Source organism: Uranotaenia lowii, chromosome 3 (genome assembly GCF_029784155.1).
Source record: "Uranotaenia lowii strain MFRU-FL chromosome 3, ASM2978415v1, whole genome shotgun sequence".
NCBI lineage: Eukaryota > Metazoa > Arthropoda > Insecta > Diptera > Culicidae > Uranotaenia > Uranotaenia lowii.
Window position 1 is genome coordinate 151052522 of NC_073693.1, and position 18188 is coordinate 151070709.

The 18188-nt window shown below is 41.8% G+C and overlaps 1 protein-coding gene across 1 annotated transcript in view; it reads right to left on the reverse strand.

The window, feature by feature from the left end:
* Window positions 1–18188, reverse strand: part of LOC129755953 (integrin alpha-PS3-like) — a 58977-nt gene that overhangs the window by 9620 nt on the left and 31169 nt on the right. Inside the window, exons 3-5 of the mRNA XM_055752672.1 lie at window positions 1626–1996; window positions 814–1557; window positions 42–756 (exon numbers count right to left, since the gene is read on the reverse strand). Coding sequence (XP_055608647.1) covers window positions 42–756; window positions 814–1557; window positions 1626–1996 — 1830 coding nt within the window. The remainder of the gene's footprint in view (window positions 1–41; window positions 757–813; window positions 1558–1625; window positions 1997–18188) is intronic.

An 18188-nucleotide genomic window follows, 5' to 3' on the forward strand; every position in this document is an offset into this window, starting at 1 on the left:
TTTGACGCTGACAATGAAATCCCAATTAAAAAAGAACTCACCTCAAATCCAGCCACTGAGCCGACAGTTTCAAATCCGCAATACACGTCTCCCCAGCGCATCCCGTTTTGAATGATATTTTCTCTCGGACGTGATGCAAAGCGTTAGGATCTGTCAGGACGCATCGCTCACAAAAGTCACTGTTCGCAGGGATCTTACTAATGACACCGTAAGTAAAATCCACCAAAATAGGTTTGTAGATGTCAGCAAACGATGTTTTAACACGAACGTCGAATTCCTGGCAAAAATCATCGTAATTAATCGTTCCGGCTCCCTGCAGAATATTTTTCCCATCGTTCAGCTGAGCACGTCCATTCAGAGTGTCTATTTTGAGCGTATAATTGAAACCGACATCGTGCTGAATGTTGGTCGGGGATTCGTATCTCCAACAAGCCGTTAGCTGGAAGGCTGTATCTTCAGGTGCCAATTCTCGTTTTGATGAAGTTATTACGCTGAATATTCGAACCGTTGGATAGGTTTTGTACACGTAAACTTGTTCTGCGTTCGGTGCTCCAATTGCTATATCATTGTAGCCATTCTGATCGATATCGGAGCACCGGGAAATGCTGTGACCGAACATAGGTTTGGTAGTTGGGTCCGTAAAATCGTTTTCGGGAGACATGATTTTTTGTGACGGTTTAGACTGAAGCCCATTTGGAGATCCATGGAAAATATATACTGCTCCGTTACCCTCGAATGGCGCTCCGATGGCGATATCTGAAAAAAGTATATGATTGAAATAAATTTTGAAAATAATAAAATGAACTGTCATACCATTAAATCCGTCATTGTTTATATCACCGATCTTGGCCAAACTGATTCCAAACCGACCACTGTATGGATATTCTGTACTCAAGGTAGTTTGATGGTAGAAATTAAGTTTCCCTTCATTAATCCATATATAGACAACTCCTTGTTCATATTCGGAATCGATGCTGTGCATTGGTGCTGAGATGGCCAAGTCAGGCAATCCATCTCCGTTGAAATCCTCTGTCAGCAGAGCATATCCGAAGTATTCCCCTTGCTGTTGTCCAGGAAATCGAGACTTTATTTCGATCTGTGTTTCTGCGAAGGCGTCTGCATTTATTATATCAAAAATATAAACAGTACCAGTCTGCAGATCCATTTGAGGAGCACTGGCAACGTACAGGATTTTATTTTTGTCCTCAAAGGATCCGGAGCTAACCGCAAAACCGAAGTATGAGTCATCTTCCAACTCGGGAGTGAAGTACGGATTCGGTACATCACTGAAATAGTTAACAATTTGTCTTTTAGATCGATCCAAAACTGGCTGAGATCGTCTCAATTCAGATCCATCTCGTCGACTTAGCCCTCCCAAATCTTCGTTGATCTGCCGCCTGTAACGAATTACCGTACCGCGCCAGTTGAAAACTCCTGGAGCACCGATCAATACTTCTTCGCTGTTATCTGTCATATGAACACTCAAACCTTGTTCGCCATACATATAGTTGTAGAACTGGACTCCGTCCTTCTTCGGGTCTTTGTAAAGCTGTTTGTCTAGAGCGAGAGTAAAGAAAAAAAAACCTAGTACATTTTTTCCAACTGATGAAGCGAACATAACGTACTTTTTACTCGAAGTGGATAAACTGGACGAATAATCTTGGGTTCATTTCCTTCGGTTTCTGGTGTCACGTAGCACATCCCATGTAACAGGTAATAGTCAACCAGCTCGCTTACGATTTTAGGCGCACAGACGACAAAAGGAAGTTTTTCCGATGATCCCAGCCCATCCATACTCGCTCCCAAAAATTGAAAATCCTTCTTCTCCGAGCTATAGGCAAACGGTTCGTTCTCGTTGTTTGTGTTGCCCATTTTGTCGAAATAAAACGGTTCACATTGCCCTCGGTCGAAGAAGCACTTGTAGATGGCTCCCGTTTCGTTGATCCTGCGTTGCGAAGCTAAATTAGATTGAGCCTGGGGTGCGCCGACGATGACACTGTAATCGGTTAAGGAAGAACGGTTAAACTCAAACAGACAAATGTTCTGAGTCTATAGGTCATTTTAAGTCAAGTGAAATTTCGCCATATTTATAAATTCTTCGCATATTAACAGGAATAGTTATTTTATCCAAGATCAGGGATGAGAATGTCATCCAAAAGACAGTCGCGATCGTGACAGTCGCATAACATTTTCCAATGACATTCGAAAATGTCGCAGTGACATTGACGGTCATCCAAAAAAATGTTAAACGACTGGAAAAAATGTCATTCGATTTTGCAATGACAGTCGCTCAGAAAAATGTCATCGAATTATTCATCTCGATAACATTTTTGACTTGCGACAGTCGAAGATTCTGTTGGTCCTCTGACTGTCGGAATGAAATTTTTTAATTTTCGATTCCGTGACTGTCATGGAAAAATTTTAAAAATGTCATGGTTTTGACAGTCATGACATTCATTGGCCACGGCCAATCTGGCCGATTCCGAAACCCGGAAAATCAAAATGATCAGATTTTAACTTGCGACACATCATTGGAAAGCTCTTGGCCTGTACATGATGGGTCCTGGCCACGGCCAATCTGACCGGTTCCGAAATCCGGAAAATCAAAATGATCAGATTTTAACTTGCGACACATCATTAGAAAGCTCTTGTCCTGTACATGATGGGAATTGATAGGAAAAGTGGTTCGGGGCCATCTGGTCCTGGCCACGGCCAATCTGGCCGGTTCCGAAACCCGGAAAATCAAAATGATCAGATTTTAGAATCATTAGAAAGCTCTTGGCCTGTACATGATGGGAATTGATAGGAAAAGTGGTTCCGAAACCCGGAAAATCAAAATGATCAGATTTTAGAATCATTAGAAAGCTCTTGGCCTGTACATGATGGGAATTGATAGGAAAAGTGGTTCGGGGCCATCTGGTCCTGGCCACGGCCAATCTGGCCGGTTCCGAAACCCGGAAAATCAAAATGATCAGATTTTAACTTGCGACACATTATTGGAAAGCTCTTGGCCTGTACATGATGGGAATTGATAGGAAAAGTGGTTCGGGGCCATCTGGTCCTGCCCACGGCCAATCTGGCCGTGTGGGGGATGTTTCGGAACCAACAGAATGGATTTTACACTTACTTACAGCACAGAATTAACTTTATTCTTCCGACCTAGAAACTTGCCTCAACTGCGCTCTCTTCCATCCGCTAAACCTCTCCCCCTCCTCGCCTCCAGTACAGGGGTAGGACACTTCACAAGCAAGGGATAAGACACAAGTTCTATTAAAGGTATAGCACCTATCTAGACCCTACAATCCCCCCTTAGTTTTATTTGAATTTATTGTTAATGTGGAACGTAATCCATAAATTTAGCAGGTTCTGTTCGTGCACGCTTTGTACGCGTGCGCTGTTCTTCTGGTGATGATGAACCAGCTGATGTTTGTAGCTGTTGACTGTTTGGTTCCTCCGACTGTAGCGATTCTGCTGCTAATTGTTCATGTTGTGTAGGCAGGAGATCGTCTTCCGGGTCAATCCGCTTGAGGTCAGCCACATTCCGTCGGTATTCCTTTCCATCATCCATTGAACGCACTGTTGTATCTGCACCTGTCCTCCTGATCACAACAAATTCTTCGGGAGCGAAAGTAGAACTCAGTTTATTCTCTTTGCGCATACGCTTCATCAAAACACGATCTCCAACCTTTATCTCACTTGCACGTGCTCGACGCTTCGCATCAGCTGCGACTCTTCCCTTTTCCTTTTGTAATTTATCGTGATCTCGTATATCTTCATCCATGTTAGAAATAAGCGGAATTTGTGGTAGCTTGGAGCGTATTCTTCGACCGAACAGTAATTCTGATGGTGATCGACCTGTTGTTGGATGCGGTGTGGCGTGATATGATAGCATATATTGACAAAGAACTTGCCTCCAGTTTTGGCCCAGCTCTTGCGCAATTCTCATCCTTTTCAGGATAGAACGATATTGCCTCTCGACTTCCCCATTTTGTTGAGGCCAGTACGGAATGGTATTAACTAGCCTGATGCCAAACTCCTCACAGAAGGATTTAAATTCCTCACAATTTCCGCTGAGCTGTGGACCATTGTCAGCTCGAATGGTAAGGGGCACTCCAAAACGACTAAAGATTTTAATCAACTCTTCGATTGTATGCTTCGTGGTGATTTGTTGCATTTCACAGACTTCTACATATCGGCTGTAGTAATCTACAACTACAAGCAACGTCTCCCCATTGGGTAGTGGTCCAAGAAAATCTATCGCGACATCTTCCCATGGCCCGTTTGGTATCTCCTTTCTAACCATAGGTTGTGGAGGATCAGGAGTTGAAACTAAAAGACAACCGCGACATTTCTTAACAAACGCCTCCACCGCGACATCCATTTTGGGCCACCAAACTGCACCTCGAAGATGAGACTTCATCGTCCGGACTCCCAAATGTCCTTCATGAGCAATCTTGATAACCCTCTCACGCAACGAACTAGGTATGACAATTCTATCTGTGCGCAGTAGAACCTCTCCGAACCGACACAGCTCATTGGAAATTACCCGGAACGATAGAGGTAGTTGGTCAATACACCCGTTGTCAATAGCTTTTAGGACTTCTTGGAGCTCCAGATCTTCCTTGGTTGCTTCTACAATTTCCTCCCATCGAAGAGCAGCGGAAGTTGCAGCCGATAAGGCAACTTGTTTAATAAAAAGTTCTTCCCTTGGATCAAAAGGAACTGGTGTTAAGGTACTCAGCCGTGAAAGGACATCGGCTAGATTTTTCTCTCCCGAAATATGAGTCACCCAATAGTCGAAGGCTTGGAGTCGAAGAACCCAACGCTCTATTCTGGAGCATGGTCGGGATCTCACAGTAAACAAGTAAACCAACGCTTTACAATCGGTTAAAATATCAAATTGACGGCCATATAAGTATACTTGAAACCGTTCTACGCTCCAAACTATTGCTAAAGCCTCCTTCTCTGTTTGGCAATACCGTCTTTCCGTGTCAGTAAGAGACTTCGAAGCACAAGTAACCACTCGGCTGTTCCCTTCCGCATCAGTTTGAAGCAATAATGCCCCAAGACCCGTCGGACTGGCGTCCGCCATCACTGTCGTTCTGTGATTTTGATTGAAAAACCCTAAACATAGAACCTCAGTCATTGCAGCTTTGATACTGTCGAATGAGCTCTGATGACGCGCAGACCATTCAAACTTCGAGTCTTTCTTAGTCAATAGACGAAGTGGCTCATCCAATGTTGCCAAATTTGGAATAAATTTGTTGAGGTAATTGGCTAGCCCTAAAAAGCTACGAACCTCTGCTTCATTTTCCGGTCGCCGAAATGATCGAATGGTGTCCACCTTGCTGTCAGCAGGAGCAATGCCTTCAACGGTAATTTTATGACCCAAGAATACTATTTCGGTAGCCCGAAATACGCATTTCTCCCAATTTAATTCCACTCTGCGCTCATCAAATCGTTTTAGGACCTATTAATAGTGTAATACGATAAACAAGAATTTTATTTTGAAACAAATTATGAAATAGTGCAAGAGAAACAAACATCATTTATTTCTAAATCTCTAATCGCTCAACATACCACGTTCAGTCGTGTATCGTGCTCCTCTCGCCCGTTGCCTTCAACGATAACATCGTCCAGGTACCAGTACGTTCCTTCGCAACCCGCTAAGATCTGGTCCATCACTTTCTGGAACAGCTCCGGCGCGGTGACAAGGCCAAAGGGAAGTCGTTTGAAACGAAATAGCCCTTTGTTGGTGATGAAAACAGTGACGTCACGTGACTCTTCCGCTAGCTCGACTTGTAGAAACGCTTCCTTGATGTCCAACTTACTCCAGTACTTTCCCCTTCCTAGCCTTGCAAGGTACTCGTCGACGACGGGCATCGGGTGTCTCTCCCGAAGAACCGCTTCATTGACGCGACGGAGGTCCAGGCAAATCCTAGGTTCTCCATTGGACTTACCGACGACAACGAGAGGAGACACCCAAGATGCTGGCCCTTGCTTTACCTCGATTATATCTTTAACGAGTAGCTGCTCCAACTTCCGGTTGACGGCCTCTTCAAGCGGTATTGGGATTCGCCGAATGGGTTGGAAAACTGGCTTTACAGTCGGATCCATATGGATTTGCACTTGGATATCTTTGATCTTAGAGAATGGTTTTGTATCACTCGAAACCTGGTACGCATCCAATCCAACCTTGAGGAGTCCCAACTGTTTGGAAGTACTGTCGCCGAGTAAAGACCGCTGTCCTCCTTTGATGACATAAAACTCTGCCTCGACCGAACTATTTCCAGCTTTAACATTTGCTACAAATGTTCCGATGATAGGCAAAGGCGAGTCGTTTGCATAGCCTTTGAGGATTCGGGAGCTACCTTTGATACATTTGCGTACGACGACCTTGGCTTGTTTCAACCGTTCCCATTCTGAATCCGGAATAAGGTTGGCATCCGATCCCGAATCAACAAGTAGATCCACATCGACACCACCAATTTCACACGTGATAACATTGGTGTTGCTCCCCGAATAGAATGTATAGTAAGTTTTATTCGACTCTGGCTGCTCTGAGTGTCCTTTATTTAACTGAGTGTGTACGCTTGTTTCCTCTTCTACAGCACGAATTAAATTTTTCTCTGTCGGAATTGGCTTCTTCGAATTACGCAAACGGCAACAAGACTCATAATGTCCAGAAAGTTTACACCTACGACACTCGATGTTTCGTGCTGGGCATCTCCTGTCAGTAGAGATGTGGTCGCGCCGGCCGCAGTTATAGCACCGGTAGATCCGAGGGTAGGAGAATTTGTTAAACTTCTTCAAATCGTGTTGTACTTCTCGTGGCTTAGGATTGCGTTCTTTGCCAGATGCAGCGGTAATTTTGTACGCATGATGTCCAACAGAGTTCTCCTTTGGCTCTCCGTTTAAGTCCCTCACTTGTACTTCGATACTCTCCAAAGCTACACCTAGAGATTCTATCTCTGTAAGTGAACGATCTTGCTGTAAGATGCGACGGCGTAATTCCACAGACGAACAACCCTCAATTATCGCATCCGTAAGAAATATCTCTGTTAAAACATCTCTGACCTCGATCGAATACTTATCAAAGCCACAATCTGAAGCTTGCTGCCGTAATCGCAACGTAAAGTCAGAGAATCTTTCTCCGTCTTTTTGCTTCATTTGCCTTAACTTGTGACGTTCAAGACAATCCTGCCGGCACGGTTGAAAAAATCCATCAAGTGCATTGATAGCGACGTCATACCATTGCTTTTCCACCGAAACCAGAGGAAAATTCTCACGACCCGGAAGGTTATAAAAAACACGTTGGAGTTGAGGCCCTCCCAAGTGAAGAAGCTTGGCTCGTTTCTTCTTCTGATCCTCGATATCGTAGGCTTCGAAATAGCACTCTAAAGCGCCCTTCCAGATCCTCCATTCATTATACAAACGATGTTTTTCAATATCATCGCAACGAAATTGCTGCACTGGCCGGCTATCATCTACCTGTAATGAACGTTTACATAAATTTCTGTCAGTTACTTACTTCGTAATATTTTGTGTTTATTTTCCACTCATAGTAACAATAATCAATTTGTGAATAAATACACAAAATATCCAATATAGTTTTCGTCATTATTTATTTCACAACATAAAAGAAAATAGCCTTCTCAAATTATTGATATTCCGACCCAGAACTCGGTAACCGATCCCGTGATCATAGCACTGATCACCTCCTATAGCAACTACTATAGGCACTTGCCCTGATCAAACTAATGCTCAACACATAACAACGATATTTGCTCAGATTGCTACTCCGCTACACGGCTGCAATCCGTCTATAACGACTGCCATAGACACAAACTACTCAACTTCACTAAACCTCCAGGCATTATGTGTAAGGTGTGTACTTCTCCCGTGGTCTAAAAAATTAACCACCTCCTGTAGCAAACAGCCACAGGTACATCTCATCAGTTGACCCCTGATCAACACACTGATCAGCTCCTATAACTGCTATAGGCACATACCCACATATTTTTTTCTTTTTTTTCTATTTAGCAGCAAAATTTATTCCATCGCTTACCCACTTTCCTATTTTCTTCACTGGTTAAACGCAATCGACAACAATTTATCCTTGTTTCAATAAATCAGCACTTCCCGGTTTACGCACCTCAATCTCAAAATAAACACAACATATCCGTCTTTGTTTATCAATTTAACAGCTCGCACAACATAGCTCTCCGCACACAAAACTTTCGAGGCCGGAAATTAGCAAAATTTTGCTCAAATTTGACCAGCTAAAATCTTAGCAATCAATTTAGCAATTTTTTCGAACTAAAATTTTAGCAAACGAGCGAAAAATTTAGCCGCCGCTATTTTTGCTCACTTTTTTAGCAAAAACCGGAGAAAAAGATCGCCCGGACCTGAAATTTTAAAATTTATGGGTTTTCTGTGGTGATTTAGGGGGAATGTTTGATTCTTAAATACAATACTTAAATTTCATTCACTTTTAATTTATTTTTCACATTTTTCTTAAAAATTTTGACACTTTGTAGAACAGAAGTTCCGATCCTGGGGACGCACCTTCCGGTGAGCGGATTGCAATGCCATTCTTACCAACGAATGCACTAAGTTGTGTGTCGGATGGAGCTCGTTGAATTTTCAGTCTCGGCCCTTTCCATTTCCAGACTGTTGAGGATTTCTTTTTGAAGTTGTAACCTGGTAGAAAAATAATAAACAATTAAAAAGTTGGAAAATCTTTATAATTTATAATTGATCCTACCTGTACGCTTCCGGCGTCGATTAGGCTAGTATATCGTAGTTGACTTAGCCACCTTTAGGAGCACCAGAATCAAACTTTCGGAACCGCGCTCAATCGTGTCAGTTTGTTTTTTTCCTCCCAACACGCGGCGGCTGCTGTCTGTGCACAAAGCAGCTAAAATACTTTCGTTTAACTAAAATCGAGCAAGATAAACTTTAAAATTACTAAAATCAAGTAAATTTAGCTTTTTGCTAACTCGACGGTAAAAAAATATTTTTGCTAACGGTAAGTAACAGCGAAATTTTGCTAAGTGGAGCCCCGAAAGTTTTGTGTGCGAATGGATACATTCCCATTGACACCTCAGCGGCAGCATCGATTGAGCACTGTTCTTTTCTTGCTCTCCCCCTTTCGTCAAGTTCGTCGTGCAGTCTCTATCACTACATGCTCTCATTCCAGAAAACCCATGCATGTCTCCGCCATTTTGTCCAAATCATCCTTGCATCGTGAATTAAATTTTCCAAGCAATTACCCATAATTTTGCCTGAATTCACACTTACCATTGTTAATCCTCGTCGCCAAAATTGTGGGGGATGTTTCGGAACCAACAGAATGGATTTTACACTTACTTACAGCACAGAATTAACTTTATTCTTCCGACCTAGAAACTTGCCTCAACTGCGCTCTCTTCCATCCGCTAAACCTCTCCCCCTCCTCGCCTCCAGTACAGGGGTAGGACACTTCACAAGCAAGGGATAAGACACAAGTTCTATTAAAGGTATAGCACCTATCTAGACCCTACAGGCCGGTTCCGAAACCCGGAAAATCAAAATGATCAGATTTTAACTTACGACACATCATTAGAAAGCTCTTGGCCTGTACATGATAAGAATTGATAGGAAAAGTGGTTCGGGGCCACCTGGTCCTAACCACGGCCAATCTGGCCGGTTCCGAAATCCGAAAAATTAAAATGATCAGATTTTAACTTGCGACACATCATTGGAAAGCTCTTGGCCTGTACATGATGGGAATTGATAGGAAAAGTGGTTCGGGGCCATCTGGTCCTGGCCACGGCCAATCTGGCCGGTTCCGAAACCCGGAAAATCAAAATGATCAGATTTTAACTTGCGACACATCATTGGAAAGCTCTTGGCCTGTACATGATGGGAATTGATAGGAAAAGTGGTTCGGGGCCATCTGGTCCTTTCCACGGCCAATCTGGCCGGTTCCGAAACCCGGAAAATCAAAATGATCAGATTTTAACTTGCGACACATCATTAGAAAGCTCTTGGCCTGTACATGATAAGAATTGATAGAAAAAGTGGTTCGGGGCCACCTGGTCCTGGCCACGGCCAATCTGGCCGGTTCCGAAATCCGAAAAATAAAAATGATCAGATTTTAACTTGCGACACATCATTAGAAAGCTCTTGGCCTGTACATGATGGGGATCGATAAGAAAAGTGGTTCGGGGCCATCTGGTTCTGGCCTCGGCCAATCTGGCCGGTTCCGAAATCCGGAAAATCAAAATGATCAGATTTTAACTTGCGACACATCATTAGAAAGCTCTTGGCCTGTATATGATGGGAATTGATAGGAAAAGTGGTTCGGGGTCATCTGGTGCTGGCCACGGCCAATCTGGTCGGTTCCAAAATCCGAAAAATCAAAATGATCAGATTTTAACTTGCGACACATAATTAGAAATGATGGGATTTGATACGAAAAGTGGTTCGAAATACTCGTACGGTAAATAAACAGAGAAAAATTTACATACAAAAAAATATATATATTTTTTTTGTTCTGATTTTTGTCGTTTTACCATCTTTGACGCTCTAACAAATAAATGAATTAAAAAAAAATACTTTGAAAATATATAAACTTCAAGGCAATTCAAAGTATAAATTTTATCCTATAAATTTTAAGTCGAAATCAATGCTCTGGACATAGGTTACCATACCTACTCTTTTATGAGTAGGGGAAAACTGTACAAGACGCACCAGCGTGGTAAGTAGGCCTGTGCCATTCTTTCTCAAAGTATACTTTCCTATGGCTTCGAATGATGTTTTTTTTTCATTTTTATTGTACCGTCAAATGGAGTATCATGCAACAGCGGGGTTAGATGCAACATTTATATAACACCACACTGAATCAATTTTTAAATTAATGTATTGTATAAAGTTATCTTTTAAAACGAAGATTATGTAATTTCTCGCATCTTAAGCTAGTTTTTCAAAGTTTTTTAAAGTTTTTTTTTTAATTTGAAAAATCCAGCAATGAATGTACAAATTTTAACATTTTTTTATGCCGTAAAAAACTTTTCCCAGTATGACGGATTGGCTTGATAATATTACCTACAAACTTTTTATTAGTTTCCTCATGCTATACCAACACTGTTGATGTAAAAATATTTTTCGAACAAACACCCATTCTTTTAAAATATTTTTTTTTATAATTCAGTTAGATGTCTGGGGTAATATGCAACAAAATGCAAATCAAAGAAACATATTGTAAATCTTGTTTCCTTGTGCTGGAATATGCATCCCGCGTTTGAATACATTGAAATTTCATTCATCCAAACATTTACTTTTATGATTTCAGCTTGAAGAATTTTTCGTATTATTATTAAACCCCCAAATGTATGCAGCATACTTATATTCAGAGAAAATGTGAAATTTGAACAATTATGCATTGTTATCGTAATTTGGGAGTTAGCAAATAAAAAGAATGAAATTTTGTTTTGATATTTGAACGTATTGTGGGCATTCTGCCCCAATTTTTATATGATTGATTTTAGATAAAATTTGTGAGAAAATACAACAAAATATTTATAGTCATCCGAAAGTGCAAACGAGTGTAAAAACGATAAGCTGTAGTTTCATCAGATTGCGCAGGCTGTTTCTAAGAACTGAAGTCGTTTTTGTGAACTTTTTATCGATTAAATGATGGAAAAGCTTTTTCGCTACAATAGAAATGAAGAAAAACATCATTCGAAGAAATAGATTAGTGTATTTTTGAGAAAGAATGACATGGGCCATCTTCCCCCGCTGGTGCGTCTTGTACAGTTTTCCCCTAAATCAGATCCCTGAATCGTCGTAGGGGAGAACTGTACAAGACGCACCAGTTAAGCATAATCGCTATTTACAACGATATCAATCATCTAAGAACCAAATTGAAAGTTTACGACGATTCAGGGATCAGATTTACGTATTATCAAAAAGAAAAAATATGACAAAAGCACGATTTTTATTATATTTTTGTAAAAAACTTAAAAAGCCAGAAAACAAACCGCGGGGTAGAACGCCAAAACCAGTGGACAGAACGCACCATACCGAAAGGGTGGTAATAAATGGAACAATATTTATAAGGAATTTAATGACTAAAACATTAAATGTTTAATTACATGTTCATCGTATTTTTGTAAACTAACCATACTTTGGCAAAAAATCATTTACTAATGCTAAACTTATCGAAAATTTCGCTTTTCAAAATACACTTTTTTATAGCCTTATAGGTAAAACGCCTTCAGGTAGGCAACGAAATTCAATTTCTTGACTGGTATCACGGCAAACATGGCGGCAGATATTTTTTTCGAGTCGAATATTGGTGCACCTTTTCAACTCGAACAAGGACGAAATTTGTTATAATTATGCATTGATATCGTAATTTGGGACTCAGCAAATATAAAAAATGGAATTTTGTTTTGATATTTGGGTTTTCTCAAAAGTTAACAGCGTTCAAAATTTGAACCGAAAACACGTGGTCTTCTGGGCATTCTGCCCCAATTTTGATATGATTGATTTAAGTTGAATTTTGTATGAAGTTAGTAAAATACAACAAAATATTCATAGTCTTCCGAAAGTGCATGCGAGTGGAAAAACGATAAGCTGTAGTTTCATCAGATTGCCCAGGCTAGTTTACCATAAAATCTTAAATGTTAGTCATGAAAAATAACAGCTTTCACGCTGACTCCATTAATCCTTCTGTCTCTAAGAACATAAGTCGTTTTTGTGAACTTTTCATCTAATAAATGAAGAAAAAGCTTGTTTGCTGCAATATAAATGAAGAAAAACATCATTCGAAGCCATAGGTTAGTGTATTTTTGAGAAAGAATGACATGGGCCATTTTACCTCGCTGGTGCGTCTTGTACAGTTCTCCCCTATACTTTCAATTTGGTTCTTAAATTATTGGTCCCGCTGTAAATAGCGATTATGCTTAATTGGTGCGTCATGTACAGTTTTCTCCTACATGTTCTCTTTTTCGATTGTGAAATGTGCGTACTCTTCTTTTTCTGAAATTTTAAGAAATCTACACTGTTTTTGAAAGACATTATAATAGAAAAGTGCTTATTTCTTACAATTTATGAAGTTAGTTTTCCACATCTTATACAAAAATCACCGATGAAATACAACTCACAACAGTTTACTTAATTATCCTTTTTTCATGGAGGCATCTTCAAGTCGTAATTACCAGAGCGGGAAAAGCGCCTTTAAGTATGCAACAAACTATCAGAGAGCGGGAAACTATCAATCCGTAATCAATAAGACAAAACAAACTTTCTTAAATGACTAATGCACCAATAACAAATGCTCAAATCTAAAATAGAGTTTATTCAAAAGTAAAAACGCGCGTCATAATTAAACTCTTTTAGAACCGCAGTATTTTATCATGTTTGGTGAGGTTTATCAGCTTAACACTGAACATTACTATCCATTCGAATATTCCAGCTAAGAATTTTCAACCCCAGACTTTTCGCTTTTCAATAGTAGAAGAATATTCTAAGGAAATTTTTAACATATCTTGTAAGTTGAACATCTTCCACAAAATTGGCTTTAGTTGAATAACTTTTAACATCTTCGTTTTTGATTATATAAATGTTCCTCCGAACGTTCCTCTTTTGGGGAAAAAAAATCTTGATGTTCTCTTCTTGGTGCTGCAGGATATGGTAACCCTTCTCTGGACTCAATTATTTCCTAAACACAAAAAAAGTCTGTCCCAACCGTTAGCGTTCTATTAATTTCAAAATTTCAATACACCGCATCATCGGACCAAGAGATGATAGACAAAATCTGGCAAATAACTCGAATTCAAGACGCCAAAATCATACAAAAACAGTTACTAAATCATAAGCATCAAAAGTCTCCTATTTTAATGCCACTGATGTAGAGCATGTAATTCTTCCCATCATGAACAAATCAAAAGCTTTCTATTTATGTGCCCCAAATTAAAATCTGATCATTTTGATTTTCCGGATTTCGAAACCGGCCAGATTGGCCGTGGCCAGGAGCAGGTGGCCCCGAACCACTTTTCCTATCAATTCCCATCATGTACAGGCCAAGAGCTTTCTAATGATGTGTCGCAAGTTAAAATCTGATCATTTTGATTTTCCGGATTTCGGAACCGGCCAGATTGGCCGTGGCCAGGACCAGATGGCCCCGAACCACTTTTCCTATCATTTCTTATCATATGCAGGCCAAGAGCTTTCCAATGATGTGTCGCAAGTTAAAATCTGATCATTTTGATTTTCCGGATTCCGGAACCGGCCAGAATGGCCGTGGCCAGGACCAGATGGCCCCGAACCACTTTTCTTATCAATTCTTATCATGTACAGGCCAAGAGCTTTCTAATGATGTATCGCAAGTTAAAATCTGATCATTTTGATTTTCCGGATTTCGGAACCGGCCAGATTGGCCGTGGCCAGGACCAGGTGGCCCCGAACCACTTTTCCTATCAATTCCCATCATTTACAGGCCAAGAGCTTTCTAATGATGTGTCGCAAGTTAAAATCTGATCATTTTGATTTTCCGGATTTCGGAACCGGACAGATTGGCCGTGGCCAGGACCAGATGGCCCCGAACCACTTTTCTTATCAATTCCTATCATGTACAGGCCAAGAGCTTTCTAATGATGTGTCGCAAGTTAAAATCTGATCATTTTGATTTTCCGGATTTCAGAACCGGCCAGATTGGCCGTGGCCAGGATCAGATGGCCCCGAACCACTTTTCTTATCAATTCCTATCATGTACAGGCCAAGAGCTTTCTAATGATGTGTCGCAAGTTAAAATCTGATCATTTTGATTTTACGGATTTCGGAACCGGCCAGATTGGCCGTGGCCAGGACCAGGTGGCCTCGAACCACTTTTCCTATCAATTCCCATCATGTACAGGCCAAGAGCTTTCTAATGATGTGTCGCAAGTTAAAATCTGATCATTTTGATTTTCCGGATTTCGGAACCGGCCAGATTGGCCGTGGCCAGAACCAGATTGCCCCGGACCACTTTTCCTATCAATTCCCATCATGTACAGGCCAAGAGCTTTCTAATGATGTGTCGCAAGTTAAAATCTGATCATTTTGATTTTCCGGGTTTCGGAACCGGCCAGATTGGCCGTGGCCAGGACCAGGTGGCCCCGAACCACTTTTCCTATCAATTCTTATCATGTACAGGCCAAGAGCTTTCTAATGATGTGTCGCAAGTTAAAATCTGATCATTTTGATTTTACGGATTTCGGAACCGGCCAGATTGGCCGTGGCCAGGATCAGATGGCCCCGAACCACTTTTCCTATCAATTCCCATCATGTACAGGTCAAGAGCTTTCCAATGATGTGTCGCAAGTTAAAATCTGATCATTTTGATTTTCCGGATTTCGGAACCGGCCAGATTGGCCGTGGCCAGGACCAGGTGGCCCCGAACCACTTTTCCTATCAATTCCCATCATGTACAGGCCAAGAGCTTTCTAATGATGTGTCGCAAGTTAAAATCTGATCATTTTGATTTTCCGGATTTCGGAACCGGCCAGATTGGCCGTGGCCAGGACCAGATGGCCCCGAACCAATTTTCCTATCAATTCTTATCATGTACAGGCCAAGAGCTTTCTAATGATGTGTCGCAAGTTAAAATCTGATCATTTTCCGGATTTCGGAACCGACCAAGTTAAAATCTGATCATTTTCCGGATTTCGGAACCGATCATTTTGATTTTCCGGATTTCGGAACCGACCAGATTGGCCGTGGCCAGGACCAGATGGCCCCGAACCAATTTTCCTATCATTTCTTATCATATGCAGGCCAAGAGCTTTCCAATGATGTGTCGCAAGTTAAAATCTGATCATTTTGATTTTCTGGATTTCGGAACCGACCAGATTGGCCGTGGCCAGGACCAGATGGCCCCGAACCACTTTTCCTATCAATTCCCATCATATGCAGGCCAAAAGCTTTCCAATGATGTGTCGCAAGTTAAAATCTGATCATTTTGATTTTCCGGATTTCGGAACCGGCCAGATTGGCCGTGGCCAGGACCAGATGGCCCCGAACCACTTTTCCTATCAATTCCCATCATGTACAGGCCAAGAGCTTTCTAATGATGTGTCGCAAGTTAAAATCTGATCATTTTGATTTTCCGGATTTCGGAACCGGCCAGATTGGCCGTGGCCAGGACCAGATGGCCCCGAACCACTTTTCCTATCATTTCTTATCATATGCAGGCCAAGAGCTTTCCAATGATGTGTCGCAAGTTAAAATCTGATCATTTTTATTTTTCGGATTCCGGAACCGGCCAGATTGGCCGTGGCCAGGACCAGATGGCCCCGAACCACTTTTCCTATCAATTCCCACAATGTACAGGCCAAGAGCTTTCCAATGATGTGTCGCTAGTTAAAATCTGATCATTTTGATTTTCCGGATTTCGGAACCGGTCAGATTGGCCGTGGCCAGGACCAGATGGCCCCATACCACTTTTTCTATCAATTCCCACAATGTACAGGCCAAGAGCTTTCCAATGATGTGTCGCAAGTTAAAATCTGATTATTTTGATTTTCCGGATTTCGGAACCGACCAGATTGGCCGTGGCCAGGACCAGATGGCCCCGAACCAATTTTCCTATCATTTCTTATCATATGCAGGCCAAGAGCTTTCCAATGATGTGTCGCAAGTTAAAATCTGACCATTTTGATTTTCTGGATTTCGGAACCGACCAGATTGGCCGTGGCCAGGACCAGATGGCCCCGAACCACTTTTCCTATCAATTCCCATCATATACAGGCCAAAAGCTTTCCAATGATGTGTCGCAAGTTAAAATCTGATCATTTTGATTTTCCGGATTTCGGAACCGGCCAGATTGGCCGTGGCCAGGTTCAGATGGCCCCGAACCACTTTTCCTATCAATTCCCATCATGTACAGGCCAAGAGCTTTCTAATGATGTGTCGCAAGTTAAAATCTGATCATTTTGATTTTCCGGGTTTCGGAACCGGCCAGATTGGCCGTGGCCAGGACCAGGTGGCCCCGAACCACTTTTCCTATCAATTCTTATCATGTTCAGGCCAAGAGCTTTCTAATGATGTGTCGCAAGTTAAAATCTGATCATTTTGATTTTACGGATTTCGGAACCGGCCAGATTGGCCGTGGCCAGGATCAGATGGCCCCGAACCACTTTTCCTATCAATTCCCATCATGTACAGGTCAAGAGCTTTCCAATGATGTGTCGCAAGTTAAAATCTGATCATTTTGATTTTCCGGATTTCGGAACCGGCCAGATTGGCCGTGGCCAGGACCAGATGGCCCCGAACCACTTTTCTTATCAATTCTTATCATGTACAGGCCAAGAGCTTTCTAATGATGTGTCGCAAGTTAAAATCTGATCATTTTGATTTTCCGGATTTCGGAACCGGCCAGATTGGCCGTGGCCAGGACCAGGTGGCCCCGAACCACTTTTCCTATCAATTCCCATCATGTACAGGCCAAGAGCTTTCTAATGATGTGTCGCAAGTTAAAATCTGATCATTTTGATTTTCCGGATTTCGGAACCGGCCAGATTGGCCGTGGCCAGAACCAGATTGCCCCGGACCACTTTTCCTATCAATTCCCATCATGTACAGGCCAAAAGCTTTCTAATGATGTGTCGCAAGTTAAAATCTGATCATTTTGATTTTCCGGATTTCGGAACCGACCAGATTGGCCGTGGCCAGGACCAGATGGCCCCGAACCAATTTTCCTATCATTTCTTATCATATGCAGGCCAAGAGCTTTCCAATGATGTGTCGCAAGTTAAAATCTGATCATTTTGATTTTCTGGATTTCGGAACCGACCAAATTGGCCGTGGCCAGGACCAGATGGCCCCGAACCACTTTTCCTATCAATTCCCATCATATGCAGGCCAAAAGCTTTCCAATGATGTGTCGCAAGTTAAAATCTGATCATTTTGATTTTCCGGGTTTCGGAACCGGCCAGATTGGCCGTGGCCAGGACCAGATGGCCCCGAACCACGTTTCTTATCAATTCTTATCATGTACAGGCCAAGAGCTTTCTAATGATGTGTCGCAAGTTAAAATCTGATCATTTTGATTTTCCGGATTTCGGAACCGGCCAGATTGGCCGTGGCCAGGACCAGGTGGCCCCGAACCACTTTTCCTATCAATTCCCATCATGTTCAGGCCAAGAGCTTTCTAATGATGT